Below are 16,899 nucleotides of genomic sequence, written 5' to 3'. Positions count from 1 at the left end.
TTGCCTTAAGAAAGAACCTCTGTCTTCCTAATAGCTGGGACTGTATTATTGCTATAACTTTGAGAACGACAATTTTGCTTGCATTGTCTTGAAATTTAGTCCAGTGAAAATCTTACCAGTTTTGCCTTCCTTGGAGCACATTTGTGTTCTAAAAGCAAAAGTATTAGGAGTCAGGGCCATAGTCTAACGGGTACAATTCACTGGGTTGTGTAGTTTCATTTTTGTGTGCGCTGTTCTCCATGTGCACTATTCTTGAGCTTTAACATATTATATGATATGTTATTTTTGGTAGGTTTCGAGGGATATTAAATTGTTTGTTCCGGAACCGTGAAGAAATCAGACAAGAGTATCTGAATTTGGAGATGCTGATTAAGGAAAATGAACTAAAAACATTCTACCAGCAGCAGTACCACAAGCAAATAGAAATGATGTGCTCTGAAGAGAAAGTCGAAAAGGTAGTTGGGCCTTTTATACTTCTGTTCTAAGACTGGCTTAGCTGCACTAGTGCTAAGGGCAGCATCATTTTGATGCACCAAAAGTTTCTCTGTGTTGCCTGCACCAATTGGAAAAGATCCTCATTTTTAAAAAAATGAGATCCTTTAAAATAAATCTGATATTGCAGGCTGTGAAATTAGGAAGCAATCTGAATTTGCAGAAAGCAAAATGGAAGTCATGAGAGCATCTATTTTGTGAGTAATAGTCACATTTTAGTAACATGTCCTAAAGATAAGGAGGTGTAGCATAGGAAAAAGTCAAGACTTCAAATTAACAGAGTGTCTGAATTCAAGGCCTGTCTTTGGTGCCTACTGGCTGAGAACCCACGGGCAGTCATTTCACTGCCCAGTGCCCCAGTCAGGAGAGTAAGTGACAAACCACTACCACTCTGCCCTGGTGAGGAGAGTTTCCTGCAGCAGTGAAATCAGGTTTTTGTTTTCCCTACTACGTTCTTTGTCTCCTGCCCTCAGTCCCTGACCGGATGTACCCACTCAGTATACTTGTTACACATTTTGTATTAAAGGGTCTTTAAAATGGTAAAAAACCAAAAAAAGCTAGGCTTAAAGACAATGAAACAATGTCTTTTGTTTTAAATTGCTAGCAAATTCTCAGCTTAAACATTTTGAACCTGTTTTCCCATATTTTTGACAACGTTTATGTTTTCCAACTGACGTAGGTTTGAAACAACTAATATTCAATTTCGTGTTGTATAGGTCTTTCATATCAGTGGTGAACTGGAAATCTTAAATAGGCCTTTGATCTGTTTAAAATACTTATATTTTTATAATATGTTTTGTAGTGTCTACTGTGTAGTAATTTTGAATGCATAATATAATAGTAAGTCCCATCTCTTCCTTAACCTAGTGTAGAATGGTTATTAACTACATGTCAGTCACGAATGACCACCCTTGTAGGTTATTTTTCTCCCAAAGGCAAGAAAGGGGATCGTAGGAGGCTTATCCTTACCCCTGCGTAATTCATCTTATAGTTACCTTCTTTAATCACTGTCCGCAGATATTTTATTTCCTCTTTACAAAAACACTGTTACACGTTAGAGGAAGTGTAGAAACCTATGTTACTGCCCCTGCCTTTGAGGAGACAAAAAGTATTTAAGCATTCAAGAGGTAATATTTGAGCTATTCCTTGAAAGAAGAGGTTTTCAATGTTGTTTGCAGAAGTGAAGCAATGGGAAGATGTGAGTAACTTTCTATAGACTGAATCAGTTTGGCTGCGATGGACTGTTCTTGTGGAGAATCACTAAGAAATTTGGGGAGTTAGTGTTGGGCTAGACTATAGAGAGCTGAATACTGTGACCCAAGAGAGTTAGCAGAAGGGATTGCTGGGCCGAGAGTCACTAGTAGAAGCAATTTATTATTACCCAATAGATTTTTGCATAAGGGAATCACGTGATTTAGTTAGAGTATACTATAGAGTAATCATTAATACTTATATTTTTAATAAGAGTGTCACTTTTAGAAATTCAATAAAACCAGCCATCTGATTCCGTTCATCCTATATTTGTCCAGTTAGTCAACATTCTACTTTATCATCCAATAAGTTCTGAACTTTCACAAAGGAAACTGGCTCCCGGAATCATCTTCATCACTCCCCTTCTTGACTTTGGGGAATTTAACTTTTCCCCTTGTCTCACCCTACCCAGTCCTCAAAAGGCTGAGTGGAGAGTAGAGAAAGTCATTCATTTTCATCACTTAAGAAAAGAGAAACGAAAATTTGGAAGTTACCTTAACTTGGAAATGTCAGGCCATAAATACTGGAACTTTATTATAATACTGCTTATATCATAACCCAAAATTTGGGATCTATTCTGTATTCTCTGCAAAGGTACCAAAAAAAGCCTAAATCAGTGATATTCAGTTATGACCAATGAAAAAGCTTTATTAAACACCTATTGTGTGCCAGGCACTTTGCTAGGCATGGAGATACAAAGAAGGAAATAAAACATCTCTACCCTCAAGCAACTTACATCCTAATGGAGCATGGACCCTGAGATACATTATTAAAGGGAAATTCCAATATAAGTTACTCTTTTTTAGGAATTTATCATAGAACCCAAAGCATTTACAATTTAATCTTTGCAGGTTTTCTTACTGAGAGAATAATAGTGAGCATTTTGCTTATTTCAGGATTTGTCACCTACATCAGACTAAGTTCTCAAGTGTCAAAAGTAGTTGTGCCCGTGGAGAACATAGAAAACAACATGTTTACATTATCTGCATTTTATTGTTATTTTTTTACTTATTTTGTTAAATATTTCCCAGTTATAGCTTAAGTAAATTTGAGCTGTACTTGGGAGTGTTGCTGGCCTCATGTACCCTATGGACTGCATGTTTGACACCTATTTTCTACTCTGTTAATCTTTTGGGGAATTGACTCTTTCCTAGGGTGCTAACTCTCCCTCCCAAATTGGTGCCATTTTCAAATTTGATAAGTATATCATCTATCCTTTTGTTCAAGTCCCTGATAAAAATCTTAAACAGCATGGTATCAAGCACATATTGCTGGAGCACTCCACTGGCATTGATTCATTAATTACTACTCTTTGAGCCTGGCCTTTCAACTAGTTATAAGCCCATCTGTTTGTTTTATCAACTAGTCCACATTTCTCCGTCTTTTCTAAAATAATAGTAAGGAGTTATTTTTCGGCTGCTTTGCTTAAATCCAGATATCCGTAACATTCCCCTCATCTACTAGTTTAGTAATCCTATCAAAAAGTGAAATAAGGTTATCCTGGCTGTTCTTGAGGAAGCCACCATGCCAGACCTTTGTAATCATTGCTCTCTCCTCTGGTGGTTTGTTAACCCTGTCCTTGGTGACTCATTCTAGAGTTTTCCCAATAATTGAAGTTAAGTTCACTGACCTGTATTTTACAGAATCTGTTCTCCTTCCTCCTTTGAAATTTGGACTTTTGCCCTTCTCCGGTATTGCAATGCTTCTTTTTTCCCCTGATCTTTTAAATATTACTGGCAGTAGTTTAGCAATTACACATGTAAATTCTTTCAGTTCCCCAAAATGTAGTTAATCTGGGCTAAGTGCTGTTATGCCTAATTCCATATTCAATACCATCCACTATGCTTCAGTCCCTCTCTTTAATACTCCCATCTTGTCTGACCCTGCCTCACCTCCGTGACCTTGGATGAATCTTCTCTCTCTCTGTTTTGTCCCTTTGGGAAAATCAGACTCTACAGGGTTCATAATGATGCCTAGGAGACTGACTATGACAACTGAATGTCTCTCTCTGCCTCCACTAGAAATAGCACTGAGTTTGGAGTAGACAACCTGTATTTGAATCCAGTCCTGCTACTCACTCACCACATACAGGATTTTGGCAATCCCCCAATTTTCTACATCTCAGATTCATCAACTCTAAAATCAGGCAGTTGGACTAAGAACCTTTTCAACTCTAAATGCTAGTGTTCTAGAATTCTTTCTGTTGTTTTTCTCTAATCTGACCCTCCTTCCTTTGCATGCCCAAGGGAATAGGGGTCTTGGTTTCTTCCTTGGCCTTTTTTATTTTCTTCTAAGTTTTCATATCTAACCACCTAACTGCAAGTTTAGTTGCTGCTTGTTTTTCAGTAGCTGCTTCTTGAACCAAGTCTTGAAAATTTATTCCCATCTATAGTTAGTTGTCACCTCAGACTCACCTATGAGATCTGATGCTCAGTCAGGCTGACCAAAAGAAGGCAGACATGTCATTCCCAGAGTACCATTAGGTTCTTCTAATAAGATCCTCTAATGACAAAACCAAAGGGCAAGTCTGATCTGTTTTGGGGTCTGGGTCAAATATTATAAATCAGAGTCAAGAACTAGGTGCAGGCATGAATCAGAAGCTAGTGCTTAAATAGAGTCAAACCTACTTTTTTTTTTAATCCTTTATAGGATCTCTGTAGTCAGGCTGTCAGCTAGCATTTATTAAGCATCTAGTACATGCCAGATACTGTGCTAAGTGCTAGGGATGCCCAAAAACCTGTCCCTGGTCTCTAGAATTTCACAGTCTAATGAAGAAGACAACATGCAAACAACTTTGTACGAACAAGAAACATACACAATAAATTGAAGGTTGTCTCAAAGGGGAAGCCTCTGAGATTAAGGAGGAATGGAAAAGGTTTCTTGTAGAAAGTGGGACTATAGTTGAGACTAGAAGGAAGCCAGGAAAGTTAGGAGGTAGAGATGAAGAAGGGAAAGTGTCCCAGGCATGGAACCAGCAAGTAGAAATGGCCAAAGTCAAGAATTTGGGGAGGGGGGGGTGTCCATCCTTGTGGCTTTGTCAGCTCATCATAGGCAAGGCCAAAAAAGAAGATAAATACAGACTGAAGAAAATGCCATGAAACTTGAAGGTGACCTAAAGCTAGGAGAGAATAACTAATATGGTAGGTGACAAAATCAGGACCCAAAAAGATTGCAATGAGATAGAATGATAAGCAAAATCTAATAAAATGGATTTTCTAGAGATCACTGTAAATTCTTGCACATTTCCAAAAATCATCTGTTACAGGATAGAAGAACTGTATCTAAGAACAGTACATGCTGGCATCTTAGTGGACTGCCTTGTCCAAATGAGTGAGCCCTGTAATGTGGCAGCCCAAAAACGTTAATGCTGTCTTTCTTGATTATGAGCCCATTGAAGAACAGGGGCATTGTATCTCATTTTAGTTTTGTGTTGCTTCCACCAGTACAGCACAGCTTTGTACAGAGTTAACAATACATTGTTGAATTGGGCTAAACTAATAGAAATATAGTGTTCAGAAGAAGAGAGATGGTAGTCCCACTCTATTTGGACATAATCAGATCTCACGTGAAGTATTGTATTCTGCTCTGGGCAGTGAGTTTAAGAAGAAACTTTGAACAACTGGAGGGTTGTTCAGAGTGGAGTGACCACAGAATGAAGCACTGAATCAATAAGCATTCATTAAGTGTCTGTCATGTGCCAGACACTGTGATACAAAGAGAGAAACAAGACTGTCCCTGCCCGGAAAAGAGCTCCCCTTTTACTGGAGTCAGTGATCTATTTTACCATCATGGAGTCAGAGATGTGTCCAACTCAGACAGTTTGAAGTAGCAATATTTAGCTTCAAGAAGAAAAGACTTGGGTTCTAGCTCCTTCTTTGTTGCTTTCTTTTGTGTGAGAGCACCTAAGAGACCTGACAAGGGGGTCAAGGGCCTTGAGTTCAGCCTCATGCATGGTATTTGAAGAAGCTGTGGGTACATATTGAGTTGGGGGGGGGTTCTTAGTGGGGTCTTAAGAGATATCTTCAAGTATTTGAAGCCCCATCACATGAAAGAGGGAGAACCTTTGTACTGCTTGGTGCCAAAGGGGCAGAATTGGGAACAACAGATAAAAGTGACAGAGACACATTTAGCATTTGTGCAAGAAAACCTTCCTAACAATTTGAACTATGTAAAAGTGGTATTGGCTACAAAAGGAAGAAGTGGGATCCCCCTCTTGGAAGTCTTTGAGAAAAAGCTGGATAGCCACATGTAATGGAGATTGTAGAGTAGGTTCTTGTTCAGGAACAACTTGGACTAGAGGCTCTCTGAGATCCCTTCCAACTCTGAGATTCTGTAATATTAGGTCAATAGGTGTAGCCTTCAAATGTCTCATCTATAAAAGTGACGAGGTGAGCTAAATAATGATAATCTCTAGGTTCCTTCATATATTAATATTTGAAGGTTAAAAATCTTGCCTGTCCCCCATGTGTTAATTAGCTTATCATTGGGAATGGTGAGCTCTCTGTCACTAGAAGTAATTCAGACAGTCTGAATGACTGATAAACATTTATTTATCAGACATAGTGGGGAGGAGGGAGGTACTCCAGATGACTTCTAAGGTTCTTTTCAACTTTAAAGTTGTATTCGTTGATTCAGGGTAGGATTTATGTTTGTCTCAGTATCATATGAGGTGATTTAAGCACCACAGAGAGAACCTGAAAGATGCTTTCATTTTTCAGCCTATTAAATGTATTTTAGTAGCAATAATTTCCATCTTTAATTTAGCCATCATGTTTCTTAAAGCCATAAACTCTTTATGTGAAATTTTATAAAAGTGACTCAATTTCCTGTTTTCCTGCCAGCAACTGTAAAGATTTCAAGAGAAAAATAGCTCTAAATATGAAAGCATAACCTAACTTAATTGACTGAAGTGGCATACCCACAAAGTATGTTACTTTACTAACCTTATATAGATCAAAGAGCATTAAAATAGCCTTGACTTTTTGATTATGGAATACGAAGAAATCTTTCATTTGATATAGAATTCAGCGTCTTTTGCCATCATTTCCTATTAAATATGTTGTATTTCAGGCCACTTGCAAACGGGATCATAGGCTTGCAATGCTTCAGACTCGTCGCTTTCACCTAGGGAAGAAAAGAGAAGAAGAAATGAAGCGATTTCATGAAAATACGAATTGGCTTCATCAGGTTGAGAACGAGATGTGTCTCCTGAGCAAAAGTGGCCCTGTTTCAAAGGTACAGAGTGTTTCTTACATTCAAGTTCACTTCTACAAAGCTGAGTTCTAGGAATTGTTGCCATTTTTAAGCAAATATCTTTCACTCAGTGATTTTCCCAAGCCTTGAAACTATTAAGTTCATTTGCCTTCAGTACAGACTAGACCTTCTGGCTGACTCATAATCTGGTGCTTTGCCTTTTCTGTAGTTCAGAAGATTGCAGTTATCTGTGTAATTCTTATTACACTTCAGTAATGAGAGCCTTATATAGGTTAATTCCTGTATTAGACTGGAAGTGATCTATTTCAAACTTGATTTTAGGATTAATCTTCTTGTTAATTTTAATCCAGCTCTCCATACTAATTTTTAAAGTGATAAAATATTTATTCTTGCTCTTTCTGTTTAATGTATAAGAAATGTCTTTCAAAGTCTTTGGCTTCTTAGGATATCCAAACGATTACACATTATAACAGGATTCCCAGAAAAGAGCCCCAGCTTTAATGTTGGCAAGCCAAAGTTCAGCTCCTTTCTCTGGTGCTCATGACTGGGATGACCCTTAAAGTCACTTGGCTTCCTAGGGCATCACCTTGTTCCTCCATAACATGAGGAGCTTGGACCAGAAGATCATTGGTACCTTTCAATATATTCAGGAATGAACAAAGATGATGTTCTGGTGTCATATTTTTTTTTTTTACCTTCAGTGAAAGGTCCTTTCAGAACCACACACTTAGTTGAAGATGGTATGGCTAGGCTATTCTAGAGCTGACTTAAGGCATTAACGTCAGGAACATATTGACCGTCTTCCTGTCCCCCACTCTTACTTTACTGATGTTAACTCAGCTCAGCAGTCAGTTATTAAGTACCAGTGTGGTAGGCCCTGGGGACACCAAGGTATAAATATGACCTACCCCCTGATTAAAAACATTTGTTCTAAGTGGCAAATGAGACAGAAATGCAGTATGTTCTAAGATAATACGAGGTTGACAGTAAAGTAAGCAAAGGAAAGTTCAGGCAGACTCTCTGTGACCCCATTTGAGGAAGGTTGGAGTACCAAGAGCTTGAAGGAAGTCTCTTATGGAGGACTTAACACCTGAAAGAAAGAAAGAAAGAATCCGAAAAATTGTAAGTAAGGCAGGATTTCCCTCCAAGTGCAGGGAAAAGAAAGGACAGATGCACCGAGGCAGAAAACAAGGCACGTTGAGAGGGAATGAGAGTTGCTGGTAGCTGAGGTGGCTTGTATATGGAGTATATGAAGAGAAATCATGGGAACCAGGACAGGACAACATGTCCTTGCTTGCAGGTTATTTCTAGGGTGATCCCATGCTATGTAATCTGTTGTTATCAATCTTTTACTTTTATGCCCATCATGTCAAAGAGTTCCAGTCAACTTCGTAATTAAGAATTAAGAAAAGAAAGAAAATCAGGGAAAGAAGAATTCATTTTAAGTGTAGTGAAATAAGAAATGTCTCTCAAGTGATTGCCTGAAGTGGCAAAAAAAAAAAAAGAATCAGATTTGAAACAGATTTTGTGAAGACATACTGAACCAGCTCCTGGAAAATAAAATAGAATATCTATTCAGTATAATTGGTTTCATGAACTAGGGTTTTTCCTACAAAGCTTTCTGTGCATCAGCTCGGATTTCATATATGGAAACCTTAGAGAAGGAAAACCTATGGCTAATCATTTTGTAATTGAACCATTCTTTTCTGAACAGCATCAGCTGAAAAAGCCTACTAGTCTATTCTTTGTCTTAAACCAGCTAAAGTTCCAACTTTTGCTTCCTGCTTGGAATTGCCTCCTCTGTTTCCTTCAGTTATCTAATTACTACTCTTTCAAGGTTTAGCTTAAGTCTTATATTTCTCAAAGGAGAGAGCCTTTTTCAAGCTACCCATAGACCTCTGGGATCATGGTCTCCTTTGAACTTATCCAAGCACTCATTCTACACTACTTGCTAGACTTTCACCGTACACCACCTTTTAACTCCGTCTAGCACACAGTGCCTTGTCCAGTAAGCTTTTGATTGTCAGTAGTGAACCATTCACACAGCTTCAGATGGTAGTTTATTGTTTGATAGGGGGAAACAAGACATCGACCTCTCATGGAAGAACCACAGCTTCACCCAGTTATGTACAGTGGAACCACTTCTATTAAAACATTGAGTTAGGAATCAGGGAAGTGTGTAGGAAAATAGTAAGCAGCCATAGTATGAAAGAGAGATTGGATTTGTTCTGTTTGGTCCGGAGGGTAGAGCTCAGAGCAGTGGTGGAAAGATACAAAAATGCAAATATAGGCTTGATGATATAAGAAAGCCTTCCTAATAATGGGGAATATCCAAAAGGGAACAAAGCTACCTTGGAAGTTGTCCAGGCTTACTTGGATAACCATTTGTCAGGTGGGTTGTAGAAGGGATTCTTCAAGTTTGGGTTGGACTAGATAGCCTTCTTCAATGGCCCTTTCAACTCTGAAATTCTGTGATAATCACAGCCTGCTAATGTTTTCCTTCTTGAGGACAAGGAACCAATAAAGCCCAAACATTGGTGATCTGGCCTAGCTGATTATCTTGGTTCCCAAGGGGTAACTTGTTGGGATCCTCAAGGAGAATGCTTTCAGAACTGTGAAACAGATCTCTACATTCATGGTGCCAGAAATCCTACCTTCCAGTCCATTCATGTGAATTAGTGTTGTTCCCTTGGAAGCTATTTGTCAGAAGATATTGGCAACAATGTTTTACCTTGGTGTATCTTTGGTGAGGACCAGAGTTTTTCTTTTATCTCATTTTGTGAGGAGGTAGAGGGAAATGTATAACTGCCCTTAGTCAAAAGCTTATATTCTTGATAGGGAAAAAAAAACACGTATAGGTGAGTGGTCGCCACAGAAAAGTATTTGGGACAAGGAAGTCAAAGGGAATGGTAACTGGTGACACAGAAGAAATGGTTGACCTTTCCTTTCTAGCAATAGTGTTGTTGATTTGATTGTTTTCATAGCTAGAGTTGTAAAGGGGCTATTGGGTGGGAGGGGAAGAGGCTTTGTCAAGGAAAGATGCTGTGTCTTGGGAAGATGGGTTTGCATGAAGGAAATGGCCTACAATGACTTTAGCAGACCTGAAATCAAGGTGAGATGTGTCCCATCTGTCAGAGCCCAGGGTCACAACAGTAAGAACTTAAGTTCAGCTTCAGTTGTTTCAGCCTCAGTTGGAATCATTCTTTAGAGTTTAATTAGTACCTTAGCAAAAAATCAGTTGCTAGCTCCTACTACTGTAGTGGTCCATAGGCTGTCCCTTGACTTGACAAGAGCCATTATCCTAAATAGAGATTGGGGGTCAGGGGTGAGGAATGGAAGAGGGCAAGAATAGAGGGAGACTAGGTGACAGACACAGCAGATAGAGTGCCAGGCCTGGAGTTAGGAAGACCTGAATTCAAATCCAGCTTCAGACACTAGCTGTGGGACCCTGGGCAAGTCAGTTACCCCTGTTTGCCTCAGTCTTCTCTTCTATAAAATGAGCTAGAGAAGGAAATGGCAAACCACTTGCTAAGAAAATCCCAAAAAGAGTCATGAAGAGGCAAATACAACTGAAAATGACTAAACAACAGCAACAAAAAAGAATAGATACTGAAAAAAATACTTTAGAGCATGTCTAAAATTCATTGGGAAAGTAGGGTCACTAATTCTGGAATGATGGGGCCAATAGGCAGGTTCTCAGAGCCATCAGTGCAGACCAGGTACCTAGACTCATGGGAAGGTAAAAGGATTGATTCTCTCCCAGTTTCACAGTTAAAATACCATTTCCTACAAACATGCTTATGTCTAATCTCTCCTTAGAAAACCTTTTCTTGGTTTTGCCATCCTAACAAGCTACCATCCCATCTCTCCCCTGGATTCCACACTCATGCTCCTAGAAAATGCCTTTTATTCTCCATGCCTTCTTTTCCTAATGATTCATTCTCTTCTCAGTCTCTTAGAATCAGGCTTCCAGTCCCATCATTCTACTGAAACTGTTTTGTAAATTTACTAAGGATTTCTTAACTGCTAAATCTTAATAGACCTTTTTAGCCCTTCTCCCACTTCGTAAGTCTTTCAGAGCTTTCCCCTGGGCCTTCTTTCCTTCTCACTCTGTATTCTCTCTTAGTGATCCCATCAGCCATCTTCTCTACATATCCAGCCTTAATCTCAGTCCAGATTCACATCACTAATTGCCTGCTGGACATCTCTACCCTGATGTTTCAGCAGCATCTTAAGTTCTAAGTGTTTGAAACAGAATTCATAATCTATCACTTTAAATTCATCCCTACCTTCAAAATTCCACATTGTTATTAAGTGAACTACCACCTCCACCATCTGAGTGACAGCATCCTAGTCAAGCAAGTTGTTCTGCAGAATCCTTCAGTATCATTTATTTGGATATTCCCTTTGCTGACACGAATCACAGTACCTCCACACTTGGGCCAAAAATATTTGTCATCAACTTGATGGTGAGGAATGTCTTATCATCAACTATACTCTTGTCTTTGGACAGCAAATGCTTTAGGTCTCTCCAGTTTGGTAGACCTTTCCCAGGCCTGTATTCCACTGGCATGGTCTTTGAGAACCCATATCCTGTAAGTGCCATAGTTGTAACTTAATCATACTGTTGATTTGTTTTTCTTTTATTTCCTTGAAATTGGTATATTTTATGGGAGAATTCTAATTATTTGGATAAGGTATTGATTATATTATCTTAGTGGTATAGGGGAATACTCATGGTGGGTGAAGGCAGTATTTATAACTAGAATATATAAACTAGGAGGTTCATCCTGACTTTGTATATCAAATAGTATTTTTATTACTATTAATTTTTTAACTCTTTGCCGTGTCATTTTTACCTATCTTAACCTATTTTTTTCCCTTGGAAAATTGCAGCAGAACTTTTACTCCCTTGCATTTTGGAGAGGAAATGTCAGTTGCACTCCTCCCAAAAGTTTTCTAAACAAAACAAAACAAAATTAGAATAAAAAACAAGACAGAAACAACTTTAGTTTCTGTCTTGTTTTCATTCTAATTTTATTTTGGTTTCCTTTCTTTCCACATATAAGATGTATAGCTATAGCAGAGAACAGGAAGCAGCATCTGAGGATGTTGGGTTCCCTGGGGCTAGTGCCCCAGGTACAGGCAGGGGTGCTTGGGCCTACAGTTACAAGGACAGGGCCACCCTACCCCCTTAGCAGGATAAATCAGGAAGCAAACAGGTGGTGTCTGTGTGTGTGAATAAATTATGTGATCAGAGAAGGAAGTGGACTGATGAGTAGCAAAAGCATGGGATAACAAGCAAATGGAAAGCCACCCACTTCATGGCTACTCACAGATTGGGCAGACTCCCGGAGAAAGACCACCCATGAATTGAGTGAGTTCTGATGGAGGAACCATTTCATGGGATGGATAGTTTGCATGACAGTCAATTAACAATATGTTTACTAATACTAATTAAAAGATTCTTGTTGAATAATAAATAATAAAGCTTTTAGCTGATCATCTTAAAATTTGATGTGAAGCTCCTTTGTACACTTTTCATGTATTTTTGTACATTTCATTTTTTCAAGGAGCTCAGTAAAGATATCCACAACTACCACCTGAAGCTGGAGATAAAAGATTTAAAAACGCAAATCAGACACGTGATGAATCTTGCCTCTCTTCAAGAGCAACAGCATAAACAGACAGAAAAGTAAGTCGTTATAGTTTTATTCTATGAAACTCCTGCCGTGTTGTTTAACGTTCTCACTTTATTCCTAGTTTACAGAGGGTGGGAGTCGGAAGGCGTTTTAACAATCAGCCTCCTCAGCCCCCTCACTGTGGAGAGGAGGAGGCTGAGGCACAGAGAGGTACAATTTATGTGACCCAGGGCACACAGCTGGTTAGTACCCAAGTCAGTATTACCTGCCTTTGCTGTGGGTATTCTAATTAACTGAAAAGCTTGTCTTCAAATAGCATATTCATGTTATATAATAACTGTCTGCCATTAGAAAACCCATTAGAAATTAATACTATAACATTTTGAAAGGTAATATTTTTCCTTTCTAACTTTGTTTAGAATCATGAAACTCATTATTCCAAAACTAACCTGACATAGTAACTTAGTGATTACCATTCAGAATACCTTTTTATTTATTTTTCTTTTTGCACACCTCTCCAGCTCTCCTGGGAGATCGCTTCTTCCATTTTTTTGCTTTCTGCTGGCTGAGGAGCTATTTACTTATCCAGCCACTTGCACATAACATTGCGATTTTCATTAGCAGGTTTACTTTTTTTAAGAGTATTTCCTGTTCTGTTCAAAAGAATGGCCCATTAATGCCATGTCTTCCTTTGCCTCCCTGGATGTTTCCACTGTTGCTTTTCCCCTTGGAGTTGTTTTCATTCCTGAGATCAGCAGGTTACTAGTTGCCTCCTCAAACCCTTGGTGCCATCCTGCCTCCTTTTGCTCACACTGCTCTCTTCTGGATTGCCCACCCTCCTTATGTTTTCTCCTCCGACTAAGCAGTCATGATGCACCATGAATCCTACCTTCATCTTTCCCAAAACCTCAGCTGAGCATCACAGCAAGCCGTGATCTCCCCCAATAAACTCCTTGGCAGCTACTGGCTATATAAGGCCATTCGGCTCTGGACGTGTCATGATTGAATTGTTTTTTCCACATTTAACTTTGGCATTTTTGTCTTGCTTCCCCAATGACAGCCTAAATTGCTTAAAGGGTAGTAGCCCTGTCTTAAACCCTTTTATATCCCTACAACACTTAGTACAGTTCTTACGCATAATAGCTACCCAAAGAATCTTGACTTGATTTGATTTTTGAAAATATTTACATATAATTTTATCTTTTTTTTATTTTTACTAGATATAAAATGCTACAAATGCTTTAAAAATTATTTGAATCAACAAACTAAACTTGAGATTTTTTCAATTGTCCAAGACAATAATATTACCAAGACAATAAGAAACAAGTTCGAGGCATGAGACTTGTTCTTATCCTTTATATAGACCTTAAATATTCCATTTAACTCATCTATATAAAGGAATGTGTAATTCAGTTCTTTCAAATTTCATGTATCTAAGGGTCTGTGTATTTTCATTTGTCATAAAATCATTTGAATCCACTGTTGCAAATTGTAAGAACATTAATAATACTTAACATGTACATACTGATTTATCATTTCTAAATCCTTCCACATCTGTTATCTCATGTAACCCTGTGAGATGGACAGTACAAGAATCATTGTTGCCTCTCCATCATAAATGGTGAAAGGGTGCCTCAGAGAGATAAAATTTCTTAGCCAGTTACGCAGCTTTTTTGGAATAGGAAGAAATTTTACAACCTTGTAAGACCCCTCATTATTTTACATACTTGTTATTATGATTTGTTACATTATTGAGTTGTTTTAGTAATGAAAATGCTGAACTATTTGATTGCCTTTGTAACTTGTTCTAAAATAAAATATCAAAATGGTTTTCTGTTTTAACAAGTGTCCCTCATACTTTAGGTGAAATTGGTGATGACTGTGATTGGCCTGTTTCTTAGGATTTAATTATAAGGTGTATTTTCCCTTGCTTGCTGTAGTCTGCTGAATGCATTGCTCCCAGTCCTAAGAAAACAGCACGGGGCATTAAAAGAAGCTGGGCTGGCAAGTTCTGGTTTTGAATCCGACTTTAAAGAAATTGAACATTTAGTGGAGAGAAAGAAAACAGTAGTTTGGGCAGACCAAACTCTTGAAGACCCAAAACAAGCTGACCTGCCAGAGATCACATCTCTAATGGCCTTTCCAGAACTAGAACCAATCGAATCCATTCCAAGCTGTAAGTAGACTTGGTTTTTCTATTAAGAATAATATCATCGTTGATATTTAACTTTACCTATATGTTGTTAAATTTCCAATGGACTACAATTGTTCCATAAGGCTAAAGGGGAAAAAAACTTACATTTTGTTGACGTACTGCCTATGCTCAACATTCCTGCAGGTTAGAAGTATTCCGCATCAGTGAATTTTTGAAATTAAAAGGTTTTTTCCTTTAAACACCTTTTAAATGTGTTTAGATCATTTTGTGAATATTAGTGTATATATATGTATGTATAATGTTTACATATGTATGTGTATGTGTGTGTACATATGTATGTATATATACACACGTGTGTGTGTGTATGTGTGTGTGTGTGTGTGTGTGTGTGTGTGTGATGTGTTTCATATATACCAAAGGCAACTCAGCCCTTTCACGATGACTCAAATGCATCATCAAGAATTCTCCCAATTTCATTGTAATCCAGTGATGGCCCCAACACCTGCTCACAAAGAACGATCATGCTATTTCCCCTCTATCAGTGGCCCTATACTGTTGTGCTTTGGGGGAATTGTTATGTCAGCCTCTAATCGTCTTTTAATCGTTTTCTCCTTGTTGTCACTTCCGTTTTGTTTTGCCGTGTGTTAATTTTCCAATCCTAGCATAAGGTCCTTGAGAACAGGCATTGTTTCATTCCTTGTTTTGTAATACCGGTGCCTAACACAGTTTCTAGCACGTAGGAGTTGCTTAATTCATGATGATTAATTATTGATACCTTTGTTTTTCTGTTACCAGCATTTCTGAATTTCCCTGAGCCATCCTCTGTAACAAAGAGTTTTTAAAAAGGGGAGGATAAAAAACATTTGCATAAAACTAACCATCCTGTTAACTATTTTTAACAATAACTGTGATATTTTTTCAACTACTGAAAAGAATAAAGGGATATGAATTTTCTTAACTCTTCTCAAAGGAGAACATTGAGATATTGAGAACTTGGGACATTCAGGGTTTTTTTTTTCTTCTTTCCATTTATGTCATTGTAGTAATTGTGTATGTTATTTCTCTAACTCTGCTTAATTTCCTCTGAATCTGTGCAAATTAGTATTCCCATACTTCTCAGAATTCATATTTGCAATTTGTTATGTTGCAGTAATATCCCCTTTGGCAAATTCACGTACCATTCTCCAGTCTGTGAATAGCTGTTTTTCTTGTACTTCTTTGCCACCACAAAATGGGCTGCTATGAATATTTTGACGCAGATATGAATTTTCTCTTGATGCAGATATGAATTTTCTCTCTCTCTAACATGGGACATGTGCCTAGCTGGAAGATCTCTAGGTTAATAGGTATGGACATCGTCACTATTTTTAAGCATGATTCAAAGTAGTTTTCCAGACTGATTTCACCAACCATGCCCTTAGTATGTCTATAGTTCCACAGTCCCTCCATCACTGGCTATTCTCTTCTTGTATTTTCTTGGCCAGTCTGCTGGGCAGGACATAAAGCTTCTTAAGTTGTTTTAATTTACATTTCTCTTGTTTTTAGTGATTTGGGGCAATCTTTCATATGGTTGTTGAATGATCCATAGTTCTTTTGAGAGCTCCTGAGATACTTACAAACTGGGGAGTGGCTTTTAGTCTTATGTTTATATTAATTCCATTCATGGAATGGCTATGAAGTCATTATCAAATAATTTATGTAAAAATTATTCCAATTGATATTTTTCCTCTTTACAATAGCTACATTGATTCCATTAGTACAAAGCTTTTCAATTTCCTACAAATGAAATTATTTATCGTGTATTTTGTGATTCCTGTCACTCCTTGTAGCAGTTACTGTGTCTGCTTCTCGTAAGATACTTCTCTGCTCACGTTCTGCTATGTTGCTTTTCTCTAGCCTGGTAATCATATGATGAAATTTGTTCAAATTATGTTTCAAATGAAAGTAGACCACATAAGAATATGTGAACCTTTCCTTATGAGTGAAGTGCCCCAGCTTTCGTGTCTGGATGTTGTAGCATCTCTTTCATCTGCTCATCAGGCTTTCGGAGAGAGCCTACTTCTAACTTTGTAATCTTTACAGATTTTTACTAATGATCATCTGTCAGATAAGTAAAGTACGTATTCTGATTTGCTTCTCTTGGCT

At 38.1% G+C, this 16,899-nt stretch overlaps 1 protein-coding gene across 1 annotated transcript in view; it reads left to right on the top strand.

Moving 5' to 3' along the window:
• KIF18A (kinesin family member 18A) overlaps positions 1-16,899 on the top strand; it is a 96,535-nt gene that overhangs the window by 39,698 nt on the left and 39,938 nt on the right. Inside the window, exons 11-14 of the mRNA XM_020977974.2 lie at positions 293-455; positions 6,814-6,978; positions 12,531-12,652; positions 14,540-14,775. Of these exons, the coding sequence (XP_020833633.1) occupies positions 293-455; positions 6,814-6,978; positions 12,531-12,652; positions 14,540-14,775 (686 nt within the window). The remainder of the gene's footprint in view (positions 1-292; positions 456-6,813; positions 6,979-12,530; positions 12,653-14,539; positions 14,776-16,899) is intronic.

This window comes from Phascolarctos cinereus, unplaced genomic scaffold, assembly GCF_003287225.1.
Source record: "Phascolarctos cinereus isolate Bilbo 61053 unplaced genomic scaffold, phaCin_HiC Scaffold_9;HRSCAF=440, whole genome shotgun sequence".
Taxonomy (NCBI): Eukaryota; Metazoa; Chordata; class Mammalia; order Diprotodontia; family Phascolarctidae; genus Phascolarctos; species Phascolarctos cinereus.
This window is presented reverse-complemented; position numbering and strand designations above follow the sequence as displayed.